The sequence below is a fragment of the Rhinatrema bivittatum genome, chromosome 5 (genome assembly GCF_901001135.1).
Source record: "Rhinatrema bivittatum chromosome 5, aRhiBiv1.1, whole genome shotgun sequence".
In the NCBI taxonomy this organism is placed as follows: Eukaryota; Metazoa; Chordata; class Amphibia; order Gymnophiona; family Rhinatrematidae; genus Rhinatrema; species Rhinatrema bivittatum.
In genome coordinates, this window is record NC_042619.1 from 204,539,617 (window position 1) to 204,565,064 (window position 25,448).

General features: G+C 43.0%; 1 protein-coding gene across 3 annotated transcripts in view; it reads right to left on the bottom strand.

Annotated features, from left to right (window-relative positions):
* POLA1 (DNA polymerase alpha 1, catalytic subunit) overlaps positions 1–25,448 on the bottom strand; it is a 1,013,915-nt gene that overhangs the window by 164,281 nt on the left and 824,186 nt on the right. For 2 of the 3 annotated variants that reach the window (XM_029603086.1, XM_029603087.1), the window contains one exon: positions 452–548. The exons of the other annotated variant lie outside the window; for it this stretch is intronic. In XM_029603086.1, coding sequence (XP_029458946.1) covers positions 452–548 — 97 coding nt within the window. The remainder of the gene's footprint in view (positions 1–451; positions 549–25,448) is intronic. 3 annotated transcript variants of the gene reach the window in all.

Here is a 25,448-nt window from a genome sequence, read left to right on the forward strand (position 1 = left end):
GCTGGAGCCCGATGAGCTGGGCTGGTGAGCATGGGACCAGGGTTGTGAGGAATGCACACTACCGCACTGGTTCCTGGAACTGGACTAGCTACCTCTGCCACTAATGCTGAAACTTTACTCCACCTGTAACTAGGAGTAAAGTTTCCAGCATTAAGAAAAACTTGGGTTAGGCCACCACACCTTCTCTGTATCCAGGAGTAATGGTTAATGCCCTCATTAGCATGGAATTTCCATGCGAGGGCACTAAGCTGGCCCCACATTTTGTGAGTGTAAAACTCCTTGAATACACCTTATTGCATCAAACTGCAAATTAATTTAAATTAAGAGCTGAAATTCCTATGCCCTCTAAATCCTCCTGTCTATTTCTGACACTGGGAGAAGCAGAATAATCTTTCTAGCATTCCTGGTTATATTTCTTTACAATTGAAAACTAGTTTAGGTATTTATTTACCTCTCTCTTGCTCAGTAACAACTTTCTCCAAGGCGTAATTCCAATCAAAAATGTACTGATAGAAGCACAGCTGAATATACAGGGCCTTGTCGGGATACTGTAAAGGAAATAAAGAATAAATTAATTCTACCTAATAGAAAGGTCATCCATAATCAACGGTATGTTACCACAATATTCAGATTAACTGGATCCCAAAAATTCTTAATTATTAATTTTTTTGAGGAGGGAACAGTAATTGCCAAGAGAGGGCTCCTTATATCTCCATCTCCCCCACTCAAGAAAATGTATAGTTTGTTTGATAGATAACCAGAGACTGTAATCTCCTTCTGACTGGATGAAATGGATATGTTTAATCAGTCCATCATCCAAGTATGGAAACATACATATTCCAACCTGTGTAGATATAACAGCTGCTAGACATTTAGTAAATTCTCACAAAGCCTGTTGTATGTAAAGCCTGTTACTACATTATGTTTCAATGTAAACCGAGGTGATGTGCCTAACGTGCCGCGGTACATAAAAACCTTTAAATAAATAAAATAAATAAATAAAGCTAGTGTTCTGCCATGTGGCCTAACATAATACTGGAAATATGGTATGCCTGCTACAAATCTGAGATACTTCCTTTGACTGGGATGTGTCTCTAGGTGAGTGCATACTTCCCTTGAGGGCAAGAGAACACAGCAAGTCTCCCTAATTTAGAAGTGGTAGGATAATGCCTTGAGAAACCATCCTGTACTTTAGAATCCTACATCTTATACATGATGCGTATAGGGAAAAATAGAACCTAACATTTGTAACTACAGCAAGGGTTATCTTAGGAGTTACCACCAAGGAAAGAGATTTAGGCGTTATAGTGGATAATATATTGAAATAGTCAGCCCAGTGTTCTGTGGCGATCAAAAAAGCAAACGGAATGTTAGGAATTATTAAGAAGGGAATGGAAAATAAAATGGAGGATGTCATAATGCTTCTGTATCGCTCCATGGTGAGACCGCACCTCGAATATTGTTTGCAGTTCTGGTCACCACATCGCAAAAAAGATATAGCTGCGCTGGAGAAAGTGCAGAGAAGGGAGAGCAAAATGATGAGGATCATGGAATGGCTGCACTATGAAGAAAGGCTAACAAATTTAAGGCTGTTCAGTTTGGAGAAGAGATGACTGAGGGGGATATGATAGAAGTCTACAAAATCATGAAAGGACTTAATCAAGTTAATGTAAATTGGTTATTTACTCTCTTAGATAATAGAAGGACCAGGGAGCACTCCGTGAAGTTAGCAAGTAGCTCATTTAAAACAAATCGAGAAATTTCTTTTTCACTCAGCGCATAGTTAAGCTCTGGAATTCATTGCCAGAGAATGTGGTTAAAGCAGTTAGTGTAACTGGGTTTAAAAAAGGTTTGGATAAGTTCCTAGAGGATAAATCCATAAACTGCTATGACAGTAATTAATAAGCAATAACAGCTTGTGATCTAATGTTTGGGTACTTGCCAGGTACTTGTGACTTGGATTGGCCACTCTTGGAAACAGGATGATAGACCCTTGGTCTGACCTAGTATGGCATATTTTATGTTATGGGTCTTACTTTCTTCTTTCTGCTCTAACTGCTGGGGTTTGGAGTGCTATGTAAGATGGGTTATGTGCTTTTTCAATGGGTTTTTATTTGTCTTGTTTCATGTATATTATGATTTGCAGGTGCAGAGTCTTTGTATAGAGGTTTCTGCATTTATCATATATTACTCTCGGTAAGGCTTCTCTGTCCTATAGCTCATATCTCTATGTCCAAGATCGCTTTTTACTTAAGAAGCTGCATACTGCCTTCAGTGATATTCTTTCAAATAAAAAAATAATATTCAAGTCCTTCAGGTTTAGGATGATCTAAATCCTCAGGTTTTCTTGTGAACTCAGGACTACATGGAATAAAAGATCCCCCCCAACCTTCTCTCTTGCATTGGAAAAGGTTGGACTGCATGGGCCTGCACAAGGGAGGTTTCCAACCTTAGTAAGTTCTGAACACCTGGCAGGAAAGACCACTTGGAAGGTAGTACAAAGTCATAACTCTATTTAAAAATGTATATACTGCATCAGTAAAATGTACAATAATTATTTATAAAACCTTATATTCTGCAGCTTCCACAAAAGAATGTGCAGTACGGATAACAAGAAAACATACAAAGTAAAACAAAATAAAACTACTTAAAACAAAATAGCTTCATGCATATGTTTTTACAAATAGTCATGCTTTTACTCCTTTTGTGAACAGTTTATCTCTCTCTGGGCCTGAACCTCTGCTGGTTCAGGCCCAGACTAGGACTTGCATAGTAAAATCACCCTGTTACGTGAACTTCGCAACTTAAGCATCCTGCGGCTAGTAATGCCAGCAATCAGCATCTACGGAACGCAATAAACGTGCTGACCTATAAAAGTTTAATCCTTCAGCTAACAAACATGATTCCTCTGAGTACATTAGTTTCTGAATAATTACCAAGATTCTAAATTGAGCCCTCCACTTTTATTGATAACCAATGTACAACATGGGAGTTATATGTTCAAATTTTTTAACCCCCGCGATCAATCATGCTGTAGCATGCTGCACCAATTGCAAAGCATGCATCAAGGTTCCTGGCAAACCCACCAATAGAGAACTACAATAATCTATGTTACTTAAGACTAAAACCTGAGTGACAGATCTAAACAAATCCGGGTGGAGAAAATATCTAATGGGGCGAAGTAGTTTTAATTTATAAAAGGAAATATTCACCAAATACTGAACCTGAGAATGTAAGGACAGTTTAGAATTCAAAACACGCCCCCAAATTTTGCACCTGAGACTACAAAGGCTATTGATTCACGTCATAAGTAACATATGCCAAATCTTTCAATGGAGGCCGCTTTCCCACCCACATACTCTTAGTCTTAGTAACGTTTAAATGCATTTCATTATTGGATAGCCCAACTCCAACTTGACTCAAAATTTCCTGAATCCTCTCCAGTGGGATATCCCTCTCCTCCCTGCCGAGGACATAAAGCTGTAAATCATCTGCATACATATAGTACAAAACCCCTAATGACTTCAGCTGATCTCCTAATGGGACTAGATAAATATTTAACAATTTGGGGGATAGGGATGAACCTTGGGGTACTCCCACCAAAATCTCCCTCCAAGAGGGGTGAGAATAACCTATTTGTACCCTTTGAAATCTGTTTGCTGAAAAGAAGGTAAACCAGTTAATGACTGTCCCACCCAGCCCAATTTCCCATAACAGTGCAATCATAATCCAATGATGCAATGTATCAAACGCTGAAGCCATGTCTAACTGAATCAGGACCCAAGTATGATTTTGATCCAATTCAGTATTATGACTTTTGCTGAAGCCAAAATCATGGATATCTAGAACCAAGTTATCCTTCAAAAATTCCCCTGTTTGAAAACACTTCTCAATCACCTTTGCTACCATTGGGAGGTTAGAATCTGGCCTGTAATTTCCCAAATTACCAACTGCTAGTTTATCATATTTCCTCATTGGATGAATAGTAGCCTGTTTAAGCAAATTAGGGAGACAAACCTCCTGCAAGGAGGCATCAACTATTGTCCTTAGCCACTTCACCGAAATTTGCTGCAAATTCTTTACTATATAAAATGGACAGGGGTCAAGTTTAGAGGAAGTAGATCTCAACTTTATTACGATATCTGTTACCTCTATAAGGGAAACATGAGTAAACACTGACCATTTGAATGGATATTCAACATCTTCCTCACTCACGTCCCATATGCCGATTCTAGGAGGGGTTTGAAAACTAATCCTTTTGACCTTCTCCTCAAATAAGTCAGCTGAAGTGTCACAAGTAGGAAAATCCTGCAATGGTTGTCTTTGGTAGCTTGTTTTTTTTTTTTGGTTTTTTTTTTTTTTTTTTTAACAATTGTAAACAATAGAAGTGGTTCACAGATTTAACTTAACTGTCCTTGACCCTATCTGAATTTACAAAGGGCCAACAGTTTAGGGAAAAAAACCCTTACAGGGACATCTGCTCTGGACCCCGTTAAAAATATGGCCCTAGTTTTAAAAGGGTAGCTGTACAGGGCTAAGATCTCTTTTGCTTGTACTGGTAACCTATTCAATTTTACATTCTGGGACTGCGAGAACTCTAAGTATTCTCTATGAGAAAAACGCTGTTTACACTGGAATCCAAACTGGAAATTGTGAAGGGCAGAAGACCAGTCAAAGATGGATATGGAGAAGGTCTGGAGAGTAGTCTGATCATCTTTAATTAAGTCTGTGGTCTTCTTCACTTTCTCTCCAAATAAATTATGAGATAAGTATGTCAGCAAGTCTTCTCTAAAGCCTGATACCTACACAGTCATGCTACTCCTTGAACATCAATAGCCATGGCATTGGTTCTTGATGCCATGCCAAGGTGTACAGTCACTGCCAACTGCTTTGGTACATTTAGATCTTTCAGGAGGCCAAAAAAAATTGTTCTGAGTTCCTCTAAAGCCTCAAAATCAAAGAAGAGAGCCTTAGATATTCTCTGAACAAAATGGAGAACAGACATTTAGTGTTGCAGAATGCATTTCAAGGGAAGAACTGGAGCCCTCTTCAGACCCACTCTCAATAGATATATCAGCCAGAGATTAGAGACTCCTCAATGGGTTGAGGAAGAGCTGAAAGTTAGACTAGCCCAAGAATCACAGGCACGGATGGCTCAGGTTTAATGACAAATCTGCTCAAACTCAAGGAGGAGATGGCCATCAGCGTAATTACTAAAGTCAAGGAAACAGACTCTACCCTCAACGCTGACTGAGGTTTGTGCAGGAACACAGGTGTAGATGATGTTGCCAGTGCCTTTGATTTTACTGGAGATGGATAGCTCAATGACACCATATATACCGTTGTACCCAGCATAAGCATCTCAGCAAATTTCTCAAGGGACAAAACTGGTTTAAGCCTCATAGGCAATAATGCTGCAAAGGCCAAGTGAAGATACTGCCCAAAGTTTAGTGGATGGCCTTTGGGAGACTGGTGTTGCTCAGCCTAGGGGTAGTGTCTCCAAAGGGGTTTGGTTTTGCGTAAACCTTGACAGAAATGTACCTCGTATGTAAGCCAAGGTATGCCAGGAATGATCTAATCTTTACTGCTAATGCCTTTCTTAGTACTTGCATTGTGCCAAAGAGTTCATAGGGTATGTAATTTTTTTTTTTTATAGGCAGCATATCAAGGTGCACTTGGAAATTCTTATTAAGTCAGTGGCACCCAATAAAATTGGGATATTTCTGCATCTTTCTGCTATATTTTTTTGGTCTTCGATAGCATCTCTTGGTACTTAAAGATCTTTGCTTTCTCCATATGATCCACAGAATGGTCGCTGGGTACTGACACCTCTATCAACAATGCTATTCTTGTATTTTTCTCCTTCACCATAATATCTGTTTTCCTAGCATCGATCTTCCACTACTCTAATTGGGGTATTATGTCCATTTCTTCAACTCCTAATGACAAACAGTCATTGGCTTTAGTAACACAATAATTTGCAAAAGCCTGAGCAGATATCTCCTCTATAGAATCTGTCTATCCAGAGAATTCCGTTAAATGTTGCACAATATAGAAGAACTCCTGTGGCCTATTTAATCACTTTTGGAGCTGAGAGGAGTAATAATTATTTCTACTTTACCTAAATAATTTCCTGTACATTTTACATTCTTCCCAATATGACAGCGAGGTAATAGAAACCCGCTCACAGGACAAAGTAGCAAAAATAAAGATGTTTCGGCCAGATGACAAATAGTGAAGTTGGTATTGTCCTGTGGGGATTCTGTGAATGATTTAGTCCTGCCTAGTGCTGAAGGTCTCAAGGACTGGTTACACTGCCATTGGCATCTCTATTAATACACTGGAGAGAGGCAGATGGAGAGCAATGGCCTCATGAATCCTCCTATTGAATTTCTTCACAAAAACTGCCAATGTAATGTAAGTGGTAACATCTTCCTGGGTCACCTAAGGTATATATTGGTGGCAGAGCCATGGGACCCACTGGGGGCTGCTGCAGTCCCATACTCCTTTTGGAGGGTAAACAGCCTTCTGGACAAGGCTGTATGGCAACTGCCAGTATTTATCTCATTCCAGCATCATTCATCAATGGGGACAGAGGACAATGCTTCTTAGCCATTGCCAAAAGCAGACTGATGCTGGTACCAATGTTTCTGAACAATTAAAGATAAATTTTAAAAAACTTACTTGTGTAAAAAAAAAAAAAAAAAAGGCCAAATACATGTGTATGTGGCCCAATCACACGTAATGCGTATTTTAAAAAGGGGCCACATGTGTGTGTGTACGTGAGTAAAAGTACATGCAAAAAAAGGGGCATGTTGGGGCCGGGTCAGCATGTAGGCATGTAATGGAGATATTACTTACCTGATAATTTTGTTTTCCTTAGTGTAGACAGATGGACTCAGGAGCAATGGGTATTGTGCTCTCCTGATAGCAGATGGGAGACAGAGTCAGATTTCAAAGCTGACGTCAGCCTACATATACCTGTGCAGCATGCTTAGCTCTTCAGTATTCTCTTCGAAAAGCCAGTGTGGATATATGTTGCTTAGTACTTGATTACACTTGAGTTTACTTGATTAACCTTGAACTGGTTCAACTGATTATATATATATATAAGAACTTTTTGGCACTGGAGACCGTTGGTGCACAAACAATAAACGCTGACACCCAGGTAACTGAGAGTGTCTTAAAATAGAGGTAGGCCGTGGCTTATCCATACTGTCTCAAGATTTGATATCCGAGGTTCTCTATTTCTGGAGCAGCCGTGGGCGGGATGTTGAGTTCATCTGTCTACACTATGGAAAACAAAATTATCAGGTAAGTAATTTCTCCATTTCCTAGCGTGTAGCCAGATGGACTCAGGACCAATGGGATGTACAAAAAAGCTACTCCCCTACCGGGTGGGAGGCTGCCTGTGGCCCACTTAGTGCTGCCTTTTCGAAGGCTGTATCCTCCCTGGCCTGGACATCCAGGCGGTAGAACCTGGGGAAGGTGTGTAAGGAGGACCATGTCGCCGCCTGACAGATCTCGGCTGGTGAAAGCAGCCTGGTTTCAGCCCAGGAGACTATCTGGGCCCTTGTAGAATGTGCCTTGACCTGTAGAGGTAGTGGTTTTCCTGCCTCTTTGCAGGCTGCATTAATTACTTCTTTGATCCAGCGGGCTATGGTCGCCCGCGATGCCGCTTCCCCTTGTTTCTTCCCGCTGTGAAGAACGAATAGGTGATCAGTTTTGCGCAAGGATTCCTAACTCTTCAGGCATCGGACTAGGATTCTGCTGACATTTAAGTGGCGAAGGAGGCATGAGTCTTCCGAATATCCCTGTGTTCATCTGGTGATGGTAAGGATATGGTCTGGTTCATATAGAACTGGGAAACCACTTTCGGAAGGAAGGATGGTACCATACGCAGCTGTATGGTGCCTGGGGTGAACCTGAGGAACGGTTCTCGACAGTATAATGTCTGAAGTTCAGAGATGTGCCGAGCTGAGCATATAGCGATCAAGAATGCTGCCTTTAAGGTCAAGAGGCGTAGAGACAGACCGCTTGTTGGTCTGAAGGACTCCCTTGCTAGGAAGTCTAGAACTAGATTGAGGTTTCATAGAGGCACCAGCCACTTTAGTGGTGGCCGGAGTTGTTTGACTCCTTTCAGGAAGCGAGACACATCAGGTGAGCTGATAGTCTGATGCTGTCCATTTCGGACCTGGAACAGACCAGTGCTGCGACTTTAATCTTGAGGGAGTCAAGACACAACCCCTTCTGCATGCCGCCCTGTAGGAATTCTAGGATCGTGGGAATCTTGGCTGTCCTCGGAAGGAGGGCGCAGTCTTCACACCAGGCTTCAAATTCTCTCCAGATCCGTATGTGAGACAGAGATGTGGAGAACTTGCGTGCTCGGAGCAGGGTGTCAATCATGGCTTTTGAGTAGCCGCACTTCTTTAGGTTAGTCCTCTCAAGGGCCATACCGTAAGAGAGAATCGAACCAGGTCTTCGTGGGAGATCGGTCCCTGCTGAAGAAGATCCCTGTATGGCGATAGATGAAGAGGATTCCCCGCCAATAGTCTTCGCATGTCTGCGTACCATGGTCTTCTTGGCCAATCCAGGGCAACTAGTAGGACTAGAATGACACTGCCCAGTAGCGGCCAGGGTGGGAAGGTGTACAGGAGGTCTTCTTCTGGCCAGTTCTGGACAAGATTGTTGATTCCTTGAGAATGTAGTTCTCGTCTCCGGCTGAAAAATCTGGGGACTTGGGCATTGCGACAAGCTGCTAGGAGGTCCATGGCTGGGGGACCCCATCGATTCACTATCAGCTGAAAGGCTGTATCCGCCAGCGACCATTCCCCCGGGTCTAGGCTCTCTCTGCTGAGATAATCCGCTGAGATGTTGTCTTTTCCCGCGATGTGGGAGGCTGAAATCCCTTGCAGGTTTGTTTCTGTCCACTCCATGAGAGGGTCTATTTCCAGAGACACCTGCTGGCTCTTGGTTCCTCCCTGGTGGTTGATGTAGGCCATGGTTGTTGCGTTGTCTAACATGACTGACAAACTCGCCTCTGAGTCTGTGGCTGAATCGCAGGCAGGCTAGTCTGACCGCTCAAGCTTCCAGGTGGTTTATGTTCCATTCCGCCTCTTCTTTGTTCCATTCTCCCTGTGCTGTAGGCTCCTGACAGTGGGCTCCCCACCCTCGCAGACTCGTGTCCGTGGTGAGCAAGATCCAGTTCGATGGGGATAGGTTTATGCCTCTGCTTAGGTGTTCTTCCTGTAGCCACCATTGAAGCTGATGCCGAACCTCTGTCGGTAGCTGGAGGTGAATTGAGTAGTTCTGGGACACCGGATTCCATTGTGACAGTATGGAACGTTGTAGTGGTCGCATATGGGCCCTTGCCCACGGAACTTCCAGAGTTGATGTCATGAGGCAGAGGACTTGAAGGTAGTCCCATACCTTGGGGTGAGCTGAGTTCAACAGGTTTTGCAATTGACCCATCAGTTTCCTTCTCCATGGAGGGGGAAGGTAGACCTCGTCCTGCTTGGTATCGAACCGGACTCCCAGGTATTCTAGTGACTGGGAGGGGTGTAGGCAGCTCTTGGCTGTTTTCACGACCCACCCGAGCTCTTGTAGTAGGTTCTTGACTCTGGTGGTCAAGTGGCGACTCTCCTCCGGAGACTTTGCTCTGATCAGCCAATCGTCCAAGTAAGGATGTATCAGGACTCCTTTTCTCAGTGCTGCCGCTACTACCACCATAATTTTGAAGGTTCTGGGAGCAGTAGCTAGTCCGAAGGGTAGTGCTCGAAATTGGTAATGATTGCCCAGTATTGCAAAGTGCAGGAAGCGCTGGTGGTCCTTATGGACCAGGATGTGAAGGTAGGCTCTAGATAGGTCCAGGGAGGTTAAGAATTCTCCTGGTTGTACTGCCATTATAACGGAACGTAGGGTTTCCATGCGGAAGTCTGGTACACCTTCAGGTAATGGTTGATGGCCTTGAGGTCCAGGATGGGCTGGAATGTTCCTTCTTTCTTGGGAACGATAAAATAGATGGAATAGTGGCCAGTATTTTGTTGAGACGTGGGCACCGGAGCTCTTGCCTTCGGGCTGAGTAGTCTTGTTAGTGTGGTTTTCACTGCCAGTCTCTTGGAGTGGGAGTGGCACGGTGATCTCTTAAATTTGTCTGGGGGGATTCTATGGAATTCCAGGGAATACCCCTCTTGAATGATAGTTAGGACACACTCGTCCGATGTTACCTCGACCCATCTTTGGTAGAAGTCTGCCCCCTATGTCTTCTTCCTGTGGATGGGTCTGCATCTTCTCATTTTGGGGTACAGCCAGAGCCTGCCCCTGAGCTTGCTCCTCTCTTTATGTGCCTGTTCCAAAAGGACTGAGACCTTCCTGAAGAACGAGGTGCTAGAGACTATGTGTTCTTGTAAGGTTTAAAATGCTGCGATCCTCTACCCTTGGTTCTTCTGGGGGAGGAGCACTGATATGTTCTTTTGCTCCTGTCTTCAGGTAATCGGGGTACTGGGGATTTGCCCCATTTGTTGGCTAACTTCTTCAGTTTGCTCCCAAACAGGAGAGGTACTTTAAAAGGCATTTTTGTGAGGTTTGCTTTGGAAGTTGCGTCAGCCGACCAATTTCGGAGCCATAATTGTCTTCTGGCCGCCACTGCGGCAGCGACACCCCTGGATGATGCACGCAAGAGATCTGTGGTAGCATCAGTGAGAAAGGAGACCGCAGGTTCCATCGCTTCTCCGGGCGTGGTAGCGTCTCTGGAGAGGATCAAACAGGAACGTGCCACCAAGGTGCAGCAGGAGGCAATTTGCAGCATCATTGCTGAAACATCAAAGGACTGTTTAAGGATGGCTTCCAGCCTTCTGTCTTGGGCGTCCTTCAGTGCCGCTCCTCCCTCCACAAGGATCGTGGTATGTTTTGAGACTGCACAGATCATAGCGTCCACTTAAGGGAAGCGTAGAAGTTCCTTGGCCATGGGCTCCAGCGGGTAAAGGGCTTCTAGTGCCCTTCCCCCTTTAAAACTGGCCTCTGGAGCATTCCATTCCAGGTCAATCAGTTCCTTGATGGGCTCCAACATAGGAAAATAGCATGAGGCTTTACGGAGGTACACCAACATGGGATTCTTTTTCGGTTCCGATGTAGGGTCTGTGCCTGGGAGATCCAGTGTCTTCATAGTTTGGGACACAAGGGCTGGTAATTCGTCCTTGTGGAAGAATCGGAGCATGGTCTGGTATGGCTCCATCCCTGGGGGGGGGGGGGGGATTTCTCCTTCTTCTAGGGAGTTGGTATCCTCATCTGAGGTGTCTGGATCCCCATCCAGGATGCTCTTGATTAGGAGAGGCATGTCTTGAGAGCCTCGGGAGGTGCTGGGAAGGGCTTGTGCTTCCGGCAGAGTTTGAGAGAAGTGGACAGCCGGGGCTGGTTGCGCCTGGACAAAGGTTGGCAGCCCTTTGAAAAATTCCACCCAGGAGAAGGTTCCTGGGTCCATGTTGATACCAGGAGGGATTGTAGTGGAAGCCCCGGAGGAACTTTCCTGTGGAGGCGCAGAGTTGGACGTAGTTAGGTCCGGGGTGCCATCATCAGTGGTTCCGGATCCCTCTCCTGGCTGTGGTAGGTCTTGATTTGGTTCTCCCTGGTTCTGTTCGCACTGCTGGCACAGGAGGGACTCTAATTCAGGCTGCACAGCTCTCAAGTGGCAGGCTGGGCAAAGGAAGGGTCCCCTTGGCCTTCTTGGATGGTGGTGCCATTGTTTGTGCGTGTGTAGGGCTTAAAAACTCGTCCGTGCGAGAGTTATGTGTGCGGATGCTCTTAGCTGTGCGCGTTGAGAGCGCAGAAGTTATGCGCAGTACATGCACACAAGTTGTGTGTGCAGGCGGCGGGCTTTGTGCGCGTGGCACAGTTATGCACGCAGTTGTGCGTGCGGCCTAGTTGTGTGCACCGCTGTGCACACAACAGATGTGCGCGAAGTTAAGCGTGTATCCCTACAGACGCGCTCAAGTTAGGCACCTTGGGCTTCTGGCCTGCTCAGAGTGTACCGACAGCGAGGGGGGAAGATGGTGCCGACGACCCCGGTGACAAGATGGTGCCCTCCCCCCTGGAGGGTCTCCACGTGTGAGGACCCTCGCACCACATCGGGGCCTAGCCAGAGGGAGGCTGCTCAACCCGATTTAAACCTCTTCGGAGGAAGATTGGTACAGCTGTTCGAGCCTTGGAGACCAGAGACAGAGAAGTAAAGGTTTCTACCGTACCTGGTCTCGGCGCTTATCAGTTGCGTGCCGGGCAGTCTCCAGCTGCAGGGGGAGAGGGAAATACCTTCACTGCCACGCTCAAATCTGCACCTGCTGCCTTTCAGCCACCCTGGGGGCTACGTCCATGCCGGGAATCGGCCGGTGGACTAAGGCTCACCTCTGAGGGATATTGAATCGACCTCAGGAAAGTCTCGACTAAGGGAGGGACCGTTAGGTTTCACCGCAGGAGAAGCGGGGCTCTCTTCTTAAAGGTAAATTTTCTTTCTTTCTTCTTGTAAATGTTACACTATTCTCTTTTGGATAGTGTCCGCATCTGCTATGGGAGACGGAGAAATACTGAAGAGCTAAGCATGCTGCATGGGTATATGTAAGAAGGATACCACAGACTCCTAACCCTAAGACATTTAAAACCATTCCTCAACACTGATGATTTCAGAACCGTCCTTCAACTTCTTATCTTCTCCACCTTCGACTATTGTAACACTCCCTACTAATAGGAATACCCTTCTCTTCCCTCAAACTACTCCAAATACTTCAGAACTCCGCTGCTAGAGTCCTAACTGGTACAAACAGAAATGACCATATTACGCCCATTTTGTCCTCTCTTCACTGGCTCCCTATTACTGCACGAATCGCATACAAATCCATGACTATCATCCACAAAATTCTTAACAATGATCATCAAGGGCTAAACACCCTTAACATAACTCTTCAAAACTCCTCAAGAAACCTACGATCCAATAACTCAAACTACTTATTAATCCCCACCATCAAAGATGCTCATCTAACATCAACAAGAGAGAGAGCCTTCTCCATTGCCTCCCCCAATCTTTGGAACACTCTACCTGAAGACCTGAGAACTCAACACAACATAAAAACCTTCAAAAAAAACCTAAAAACTTTACTGTTTCGTAAATTCTTCACGGACCCCCAATCATCTGCTCATACAAACTCTCAAATGAACTCATAACCATAATCTACAATCTAGCATACTTCCCTCCTCATCCACCTTATATTGCTTCCTAGAATGGTTATGTTATGTTTATTACTGTAATGTTCACCATGTTATAATATCTCAAATCTTCCATGAAAAATTATTCACTATGTAAACCGTTATGATGGCTTTACCGAATAACGGTATATAAAACTCTTCAAATAAATAAATAAATAAATATGTAGGCTGACGTCAGCTTTGAAATCTGACTGTCTCCCGTCTGCTATCAGGAGAGCACAATACCCATTTGGTCCTGAGTCCATCTGGCTACATGCTAGGAAATGAGGCATTTTAAAATTGACGTACATGCAAACGTCATTCAACTTACGCATGTTCATTTACTATTGTTCATTTACGCACGCAAGTGCAAACTTTTCTTTAGATTTTTGACCGGGTGTTTGGTGGTTTGGCTTTTCTGGGTGAGTGGACATAGAAGCAAGCTAGAGAGTGAGAGGGAATGTACCCAGGATCGACTGAGGTCAAACTGGGACACAACTGGGTCATACAGGGAGGTCACCGGGACACATGGAGAGGAGTTAGGGTACCTGGGACTGGGTCAAAAGGGTGGGGGGGGGGGGGTGTGAGTGAGAGAATGTACCTGGGATAGACAGGGCCATACTAGTTAGTAACTGGGACAAACTTGTTTTTACTGGAAGTTATTGGGACATACAGGGCTATACAGGGGTGTGTATATTGTTACTGGAACTTACTGGGGAGTGGGAGTCATTGGTGATTATTTTTTTCAAAACGACTAATAGCCTTATGGCACAACAGCTGAAGAAGGAGAGAGGAGGAGGAAGAGAATGAGGAGAGTCTACAGGACTAGGGCACAGTTTTTGGATTTTTCAAAGGAGGAGGTCATGTACAAGTTCAGGTTCAACAAGGAAACTATACTGTATGAATGCCAGCAGTTACACCAGGACTTGCAACCTATCATTGGAAGGGGTCACGCCTTGCCAGTACATGTCAAGGTTACTACTGCCCTGCCACTTTTGGCCACTGGCACCATCCAGACACCTCTAGAGATCACAGCTTGAATATGTCAGTCTGCCACCTCCATATTTATTTATTTATTTATTTTTAGATTTTTATATACCGGTGTTCCTGTATTAAAATACAGATCACATCGGTTTACATTGAAACATAAAAATTACGCCAAGAGGCGGTACATATAACAAGGTTATAGAACTTGGAAAACATGGAAAACAGGTTCGAAAAATAACATTGAGAAAATTGTATAGTCTTTTTGAGAAACCAAATCATAAAATAAGGCGTAATTGTCTAAGATAAATGTGATCTGCAGAAGGGATTGCGATGGTGAGAAAATCTTGATAGCTGGAGGTAAAAAATAATCAAAGTTCTGGAAAAGCTTGGCTAAAGAGCCATATGAATAGATCAGTTCTTGGCAGTGTTGTTCCAGAAAACATACCACTATATTTTCTTCACTCAGAGCAGACAATAACAAAAGCAAATAGCATGTTTCCTCTCTATCTTCGGGGCTGATTGCAATCACGTCTATATAAGGGCACCAGGGGGAGATGAGGCCATCTACTGCAACTACAAGGGCTTCCACTCCTTAAATATGCAGGTAGTCTGCGATGCCAAGGGCATCATTCTGATTGTCATGTCCAGGTTTCTGGAATCCAATCATAATGCCTACATCCTCTCACAGTCAGGAATTCATGACTACTTACAGGAAGGCCATATCATTGGGGACTGGCTTCTAGTAGAAATGCATTTACCCCTACCACCACACACTAATTAACCTCTTCTTATTGTCTTCATCATATCTAGGTTGACAGCTTTGCTGCAGGAGAACTGCTCTAACCCTGCCTTGAGAATTATTGTGCTGCCCCACCCAAGCGCACATTTAACCACTCTTCTCTGCCTTCTCCGCTACAGGTCTTAGAGGATATCTTTTAAAAACCTGGCTCATGATCCTGTTGGCTAAACCACAGATCGCTGCAGAAGTTCACTGCCACAGGCCCACAATCAGACCAGAACAGTCACTGAGAGAACCTTTTACTTACTCAAAATGTGTTTCTGCTGCCTGGACAGATCTGGGAGATGCCTTCTCTACAACACCCCTAAGGTCTGTGAGATCTTTCTAGCCTTCTGTATGCTTCATACCCTGGCCAGAACCAGAGGCCTGCCTCCTCCAGAGTGATTAGATAATCATCTAGAAGAGGAGGAGAAGAAGGAATTGCAAGAGATACATCGCCAGAGTCAATGGCAAGCTACAGAGGAAAGGAACACTCTGATAAAGACATTTAAGGAAGTGAATGTTTATTTATTTACATGGTGTGCTCAATGTGATGAATATATTAAATACAATTAGTGCTTCCTTGGTTGCCCTCTTTTTTTGGGATGGAGAAAGCTCTGGTGCTTTCAACTGTCTAATTATTGCACTCCTCTGCAGTGGTGTCCTGTTGCAGCTGACACTGCCCTCGGCAGGTACAGGACCTGGGGCAGTGGACACATCAGTGGAGCTGCTGGAGGGGCCTGCAGGTCTCAGAGTCAACCAAGAAGATGGGCCAGCAACTGAGGTGGGCCTTTCCTCCTCAGTTACCTGTTCCCTCGGAGAGATGGGAGCATATCTCTGGTGGTGATGCTGCAGGCTGCATGGGTGGTGGAGACAATAGAGGAGGTAGTACCATGATGGGCAGTAGTGGAGGCATAGGTGGAACAGCCAAGGAAACAGGTAGAACTCCAGCCCTGGGAGGCGCACTCCAACCTGGTAGTGCTGCAAATGCTGGTGGGGACTGCATCCAGGGAACTATTATATAGTATGGAGTTTGTGGGGGCTGTGGCTGGCAGGCATCATCCTCTGCCACATCTCCCTCCACACTGCAGTCTGAGCTTCAGTTGCATGATGAATGTCCCCTAGATCCTGCTGAACACCCTGAATTTTCTGCTAATGTCCTGCATCTCTGTTCTCAGTCCTGTTACCTCCTCCACCAGTCTAGCATTAAAGTCTTATAAGTGCCGCTTCAGCCACCTGCAAGTTGATGTAGATCTGAAGTGCGTGAAAGTGTAGCAGTTGCTTGGGTCTGAGCCAGGTTTTCCTTCTCCATCATGGGCTATCACTGCTCAGATGCTAGGTGCTCCGCTGCAGGCCCCTCATCCTTCTCACTGTCCTCTTCAGGGTTAGGTATGACGAATGAGGTGATCAAATTTGCCCTGGGTAGAAATGGTACCTGTCCAAAGACTTGACCAGTGCAGTAGGTCTGGAAATGACAAGACAAAGGAATATTGTTGTTTCTGTGAGAATATAGCAACTGTGGCAACACTAGATAGAAATGTTAACCCAGCATTCAGTAAAGCTTTATATTTTCAATGATGGGCCTGGAGTGCTGAGTGTTTAATAGGAGAGAATGTCGAAGGAGTGGGAAAAGTTTCAGTTCTTACCAGATTATTAAGGCCAAATGTATTATTCTGATTTTCCCTATGTCCAGGACTCCAGGAAGGTCATGAGGCCTGGGAAGGTACATGGCTCTCCTTGTGTGCCCAGGACTTTTACTGGATGAAGAGCATGTGTAAATATGTATAGTATAAAACATACAAAATCTGTACATGCATGCACTTTATCTGATGTTCCTATATTAAATTCTCACCTTGCTGGCCACCTGGTTGAGAGGTGTTCAATTGGCCAACCCCTCCTACATCTGTATCTGAAATGGTACTTAGCACTATTCATTCTACTCAGTGAAGGTGACCTAGCTGGCAGGACCTTCAGCTCTCTTCCTGGCTTGCTTCCTCTTAACGAGATGTCAGAGGTCCTGCGACTTGTGGCTCAGGTCTGCAGTTATGACAGAACTCATTGAGCCAGTGGCGGATCCTCTTCCACAGCATCTCCTTCTTATATGAGCCCACTCTTCTGAACTCAGGGCCACATTCGAGATGCTGAACCTTCATTATCTGATGGACAAGAAAGTCCACCTCATGAGATAGAAAGTTGGGCTTCTTCACTTGTGACTGTTCCAGTGTTAGCTTGGGGAGTTGTAGCAAGTCACAAAAAGTTTTATAACTTGCTTCATTCCAGCTGAGGAGTATAACTTAGCGTAATAATTTTTAAAACACCGAAAAATCTCTTCAGTAGAAGTGGTTGGTTTTCCTAAATTGGTTCTTATTGATGAAATGTATTTAGAACCTTTGCTAGTTCTGTATAAATTAGCCATTAGCTTCCTGGTTTTGTTCCCAAACTTATATAATTGAAGTTCGTAATATAAGCAGCTTTTGGAGGCTCTCTGATGTAAAAGGGAGTTCAGCGCAACCTGGGTTGCCACATATGTTTCTCTATTACCTAGGGTGTTTGCACGTCCTAGTTTAATTTTAGCCTTCCGCAATTGTGACTCTAGTAACACCTGCTTATCAAGGGCTCTCCTCCTTTGAGAAACATAGGCTATATCATCTCCACGCAGCACAGATTTAGCTGTGTACCAAAACAAAACCGGGTTGGATTGATGTTCTTTGTTATGAAGTGCATATTTCTTCCATTTGATCCACAGGTACTCCTGAAATGAAGTATCAGTGGCTAAATAATAAGGGTATCTCCAATTTTTATATAGGTGATCTTCTGGGCAGTAAGCAAATTTTTACTCCAGTTGGAGCATGGTCAGAGATCACGATCTCTTCGATCTGAGCCTGGTCTTGGAAAAAAGATCATGACTAACTAAAAAATAATCCAACCAAGAAAAGGTGGAATGAGCCCTTGACAAGTGGGTGAAGTCTTTTTTAAAGGGGTGGGGAGTGTTCTCCATACGTCAATAAGCTGTAGTGTATCTTCTAAAAAAGAGATACCTTTGGAGTATGGTACCTTGCCTATTTTACCTGGATGAGATTTGTCTAAAGTGGGGTCTCTGACCAGACTGAAGTCTCCCCTCAAAAGTAATTCCTTCCCCACATAAGGAAGTGGCAATACAATCCTTTAAAGAATTTATGATCGTATATATTGGGTGCATATATATTACAAAGAGTTAATGGTTTGTTATATAGAGAAGTAGGTACAATCAGGTACCTCCCATTAGGGTCTCCGATTTCATTCTGGACCGTAAGAGGAATATTTTTATGGACCAGGATAGATACACCAGCTGATTTCCTGAAGTTGAGGTATAATACACCTTCCCTACCCAATCTCTCTTGAGCTTAATGTGTTCCACATCTGTAAGATGCATCTCCTGTAAAAAGACAATAGACGCTGAGTGCTTTTTCAAATAAGTGAGAATTTTTGCACATTTAGTCACTGAATGAATACCACAAACATTCCAGCTATACACAGTAACAGGCGGAGCTGGCGCTATCTTTTGGCTCATGATGGTCTAACTAGAATGAGATAGAAAGTACATGTATTAACTAATGAAACGCCAACCAAGGGGAGATTTGCCCAGCTCAGATCCTCCCCCGCTTTCGCATCAACAGTAGCAAGATAATGTGGCCTCCGCGCAGCCATTTTATACTCTGTAAGGAGACTCAAGTTATAACAATATATCTCTACCCCTAACTTTCCTTTCCCCCCTCCCTTTATCCAGGTTTCTCCATTTACCACCAAACACCATTCTGGATCAAATGTGCCTTTTAATATATTTATAAATTATTTGGAAAGGGGTATGATGAATGAGGTGATCAAATTTGCAGATTACACAAAATTATTCAAAGTAGTTAAATCACAAGTGGATTGTGATAAAATGCAGGAGGACCTTGCGAGACTGGAAGATTGGACATCCATATGGCAGATGAAATATAATATGGACTAGAGCAAGATTATGCATATAGGGAAAAAATAACCCATGCTGTAGTTACATATTATTAGGTTCCATATTAGGAGTTACCATCCAGGAAAAAGATCTGGGCATCATAGTTCTGTGCTGTAGTGGTCAAAAAAGCAAACAGAATTTTAGGAATTATTAGGAAGGGAATGACAAAAAAAAAATGGAGGATGTCATAATGCCTCTGTATTGCTCCATGGTGAGTCCTCACCTTTAATAGTGTGTGTAATTCTGGTCGCTGCATCTCAAAAAAGATATAGCTGCGTTGGTGTAATGGTTATTATATACTTCAGGAGAGGCTGAGACAGGAAACCTGGGTGGAATCCTCAAAACCAAAGAAACACCAGGTTAGGGGAAGAGATCTTTCTCTGGGAGGCACTGGGGGAAGGGGAGGGTTGATGAACAGAGTGAAAAGGACTGTACATCCTGTACCTCAACCAGAGGGCAGGGACACCCAGGTGGACTGGGAGGAATCAGGGAGGTTGCCTGTGGAGGAGGCCAGACACGAACAGGAAGAAAGACTACTAAAGGCAGAGGGGGACATGGAGGTAGAGATATCGGAGGCCAATACCAATGGAGGTGGGAGAGGACTGGTGGAAACCCCCTCAAGGAGACCTGGATCGCCATACAGGTTAGAGTCTAAGAGGAAACTGCTGTAGGTGGATGCAGCTGTAGTTGGGCAAGGCACAGTGTCTAAGTCTCCATCTACAAGCCTCGGTGGGTGGTGGCAATAAGGGCTTGGTTTCCCTCGAAGCAAGCCCACAGGTACTTAATTCAGGTACTTAATTCAGTCCCAGTGGCAGGAGCCATAAACTGTGCTTGAAACAGAGGGGTTTAAACCGGTGGCAGGAGCCATAAACTGTGTCTGGAATAGCAAGGTTTAAACCCAGAGTCAGAATCCTTGGACTGATCACTCGGTGGTTCTCTTTATGAACTGTGTCTTGGCCTGTGTAGAGAAGACCAGGCCTATTTTCAGATGGCCTACCATGGACTGGAAGGTGGCAGGGGACAAAAGTATTTACTCCTGGTTGTTTGAGCTCCCTGCAGGATTAAAAGCACCTATTCAAGCAAAGGCTGAGTTCTGAGGTAGCCACATTACACAGAAGAGTCCTGCAGAGGGGAATTAGCCTCAGAAGAATCGCCTGTGTTGCAGAATAGGACGACACTACTTATAACCCATGGAAAGACAGAGGACGACAGTTGGAGAAAGTACAGAGAAGGACGACCAAAATACTAAAGGGCATGGAATGGCTCCTCTATGAGGAAAGGTTAAAGAGGATAAGCCTGTTCAGCTTGGAGAAGAGATGGTTGACAGGGGATATGACAGAGGTCTACAAAATCATGAAAGGACTTGAACAGGTAGATGTTATTTACTTTCAGATAATATAAGGACTAGGGGGTACACCATGAAATTAGAAAGTAGCACATTTAAAACAAATCAGAGAAAATTCTTTTTCACTCAACACACAATTAAGCTCTGGAATTCATTGCCAGAGGATGTGGTTAAGGCAGTTAGTGTAGCAGGGTTTAAAAAAGGTTTGGATAAGTTCATGGAGGAAAAGTCCATAAACTGCTATTAATCAATAGGGAATAGCCTGCTTATTGCCAGCATTAGTAGAATGGGATTCATTTAATGTTTGGGTACCTGCCAGATACTTGTGACTTGGATTGGCCATTATTGGCAACAGGATACTGGGCTTGATGGACTCTTGGTCTGAACCAGTATGGTATCTCTTATACCAAAAGTAATAGTATATGATATCGCTATAATGAAATGTTTAAGCCTTTTATTATAAAAATGAAAATGTGTAAATTTCTTACATTTTTTTTGACAATATTGGAATAGCACCTACGAATGAACAGGAGAAATGAAAAGCTGAAATCTGGAGAATTATAATTTGTTCCTTCTGTTTCAAGATGAGCAGTAAAAAATAATATAACCATGCATAAAAATGAACTATACTGATCACATGGAAGGAAGGAAGAAGCTGAGTCATTCAAATATATGTATTTTTACTTGAGTAATGTTATCTCAGATCCTACATATTCAACAATTTTGCCTACCACTTTATTTATAAACAGTTTTCACAAATACAGTCAATATTTTTTGGCCTGGCAGTTTCCTCCTGTTCCTTTAGTTTAGCTTAATTGGAACCTGGGCTGAGATCTGGCACCATTTACCCGCATTCACAACTACCTGGGGATGCACCAGTTGTTTTCCTTTAAGTTTTCCCCTACTTATTATTTCCTTCCAACTCACCAATCATCAGGGGAACAATATCTTATTTGAGGACCATGCAACTCAAGAACCCTAAATCTGGCCACTAGGTGCCACCTGTACGTGATGACTAGGAATACCCTATTCCCTAGAGGCTGTGAGCACAGGGGAGCACTTTGACTCCAGCCTGGGGAGTGAAAGACCCTACTCCCAGGAATTGAACCCAGGTCTTCCACATGGCAATGCTCACCACTGCCACTGACCTCTTAAAAGATTCTGCATGGGATTTAAGAAACATTCTGCTTCTACGACAGCAGGTAAGGTATTATTTTGTTAATACAACAGCAACCAGCATTCTTTCTAAAACATTAAAAGTTATTATCTGGGATGATTGCCCTAGAAGAAAACTGTTCTTCTCAGAATAACAAAAAATGTGCGTGGGCTTTCATAATATGAATACTATTAGCCATGTTAGAAAGCGGCATTCTTGCGGGTGTACTTAGGTCAGGAAAATAGCATATGTAAGTTTGATTTTCAAATATACACATGCTGTCTTACCCCCAACTGGCCCTCCACAGAAACTGCAGGTACAAAGGGATCAAGGTAGAGTCCTAGATGTAGTGTACTTGGATTTCAGTAAGGACTTTATTTATAAGTTGCCTATGCAGAACCATGCTAAATTCAGCATATGGGTCCTAGAGTGATGGACTGGATTAGAAACTAGCTGAGCAGAAGGTGATAAAGGGTAGTAGTAAATGTTTACTCTGAAAAGGAGGGTGCTAATAACTGTGTGCCTCAGGGATTGGTTCTCTGTCATTTTCTTAAGGGACTTAGGAGTGTAGGGAAAGGTCTGTCTTTTTTGCTGATGATACCAAAATCTGCAACAGAGTAGACAACCAAGAAGGTGTGGAAACCATGAGGAGGGATCTAGCAAACCTCAAGGAATGGTTTAGAGTTTGGCAGTTATTATTTAATGCTAAAAATTGTAGAGTAATATATTTAGGATGCAAAAACCCAAGGGAGAGGCATAATCTTGGAGGTGAAATTCTTCTAAGCACACAAGAAGAGCGGGATCTGGAGGTGATTGTATCTGATGACCTTAAGATGGCAAAACAGGTGGATAAAGTGATGGGAAATACCAGAAAGATGTTTGGCTGCATGGGGAGAGGAATGGTCAGCAGGAAAAAGGAGATATTGCCCCTGTATAGGTTCCTGGTGAGACTTCATTTGGAATACTGTGTACAATACTGGAGACCGCACCTTCAAAAGGAAATAAACTGGCTGTAGTCAGTCCAGAGGGTGGATACTAAAATGGTCTTTGTTCTAAACCACATGTATACTCTAGAGGACAGGCAAGAAAGGGTGAGATATGACAGAGACATTTAAATATCACAAAGGTTTCCAAGGACAGGAAACAAGCCTCTTTCAATGGAAAGGAGACTCTAGAATGAGGGATCATGGGCTGATCGTTGAAGGGGATAGAATCAAGAGTAATCTTAGGAAATATTTCTTTACAGAGAGGATGGTGGATGCATGGAATGGCCTCCCAGTGGAGGTGGCGGAGACAAAAATTCAAGAACGCATGGGATAAATACAGGGGATCTCTGAGGGAGTGATGGGAATTGTAAAGTTAAATTAGTTAGGCGGATGGGAAGACTAGACAGAGCATATGGTCCTTTTCTGCTGTCATGTTTTTAAGTTTCTAAAGTACCTGCTCTTGCAGCTGACTTTTACGGAAAAACTACCCAGCGTAGCTTCCTTTGAAAATCAGCCACAAGGTGTATGCGCAGAAATGTTCTCACATCCCTTGCAACTTGGTGGGCTGCCTACATGTACCTGAACCTACCTTTACAAATGAATGTGTGTGTGTGTGTATAATCTGGTTTTTACAGTACACTGAAAAGAGACCATTTTGCTTCTTATTCTGATATGCATCATCACCATCATACCATATACCAGTTATTTTTAGCAGATTTTGATTACTGCTTCCTACAAAGAAAAAAAGAAAAAAAAAGGCGGTGAGCGATGAAGTTATTTGTTTAGTTTTTAAGATTCAGCAGTAATTGCTGGTACACATCTCCCTGACTGCACACATGCAGCAGGTTGAATAGAAGACTGGAATTACCTCCTTCATAATAGTTTGTTTTGATAATGTATTGTGTGTCGAGATGATGAGAAACAGTTGCTGTCAATTTGATTAGCCATTATATTTTTATGTTAATTGCCATTATTGGGTCCATTCTGTTTAGTGTCACCATAGAAGCCATACAATGTTAGCATAAATAACAAATTGGAGTAAATTAGGAAGATATATTTTTTGCCAATTCATTTTAATTGCCCCTCAGTCCTTCCGTTGGTTAACGCAGCTGTTGACCCATAATAAGCGCTAGGTCAATATAACTGCTTGTCAATTCAGAAATGCAAAGTGCTGTGTTGCTGGTAATGGATATATAACAACCTTTGCCAGCCAACTGAAGCAAACGAATGACAACCCACATGCAGGAATAAAGCAGCAGCGATGGAGTTTAGTAACCTTATATTAGTAGATGGGCTAATTGAAAGTCACTGCTTAAATGGATAAGGGAAAAAATAAGTAGTTATATTTTTTAAATACACCAACACCTCTTGCACTTTTACTTCCTGTAATATTTTGTAATTAGCAAGCTGATTGAAAACAAAAGGCCTATTAAATTTTCAATGTCAAATACAATTAAGCTGCATAATAAAAAGAATACTTCTGAAACAGAACAAGTTGTGCTTAGGTTACCAGAGTCTCTCGGCATAATTCATAGGTTTGTGTCCTTGGTTTGGTTCAATTAGTTTGCAAGACTATATTTTTAATCTCTGTAGCAGACTACTCATTTTTACTTGAATGATGATTTAAAAAAAAAAAAAAAATCCTTTTACATCAAAAGCTGAGAAGCAATGCTTGGCTCTTCTGAAAGATCGCATGCCATTTCTTGTTCTTCTGAAATGAACAACAAGACTGGAGAGAAAATGCTTTGAAGAAAACAAAATAGCTTAACACTCTTTAGTTACTGACCTAAAATGTTATGACTTATTTTCATAAATTATATTTGCAAATGTCTTGGCTTCTTACAGGCTACTTTTATGGACAGAACATCATGTACTAAAGGAGTCAATTGTGATTTTATAAGTAAAACACTGAGCCCTAGCAGCTGTTGCACACGGTTCTGTATCCAAGGTAGCTGCCTACTACTCTAAAATACAAGTCTGGCCAAGGGACACAAAAAGGGCAAAATGCAAGGGGATGAGGGAAAAAAAACCTCATGGTTAATAATTCTTGCTTCTGTCCACTAAATAAACCCTACAACCATTTTAAGGCACAGCAAATTTCTTCTCTCTCAAGCAAAAAGTAGAGATTTTTTTTAGGTTAATAAATATGAACGATTCACATCACTACTTCTTCATGAACAAAGAAAAGGCAACTATAATAATGGTACTATATGTGTTGCAAATGGGAAGGCCAGCTTATTCTTATCTATAACTTCTAATGTTCTTTAAAACAGCAAAATTATTTTCCATTTCAACAATTTCTATTGAATATTCATCAGCACATTTTAAGCATAGTAAATGCCATTTCAAAACTTGCATACTACAATTGCTTACATTGTACAAGTCTCAGACTACATTTGAAGACTAATAAACAGACCCCCAAAACAGCAAAATTAATAGCAAAATTATTTCGCATGTTAGTGAATATCAAAATGTGAAACATCTTAATCTGAGTTATTTTTTGTTTATGCATACTACCATGTGTTCAGTATAACTGCACATATTTTTCTGTATTATTTTCGAGCAGCCCTGCATGGCTATTTCCGAGATACACATGACAAGCAGTAATACGGTCACGAAGCACCAATTCCAAATTACACTTAAGGCATTTTCGAACCTTTCTGAGGAACATCTGAAAGCAAGTCATGTTAGCAAAAAAGTCAAATTCCCTCACTTGCTCTCTGCACTGGTCCCATATTAACTGGGACAAACAGCATCTCAAATCCTGCATAAACCAATTTCATGTGAAAGAAACTTGACACTTTTTCAAACAGGGAGGCTACCATGGATGCAGGAAAATTAAAGGGCAAGTCAGATTCATTACTATGCAACATGTACCATTACCATTCATTACTATGCATCATTTGCTAATTCAGTGGCATGCAGGACTCTGGTGCTGATCACTGCTGCGCGTTTAGACTGCAATCTGCCTATAT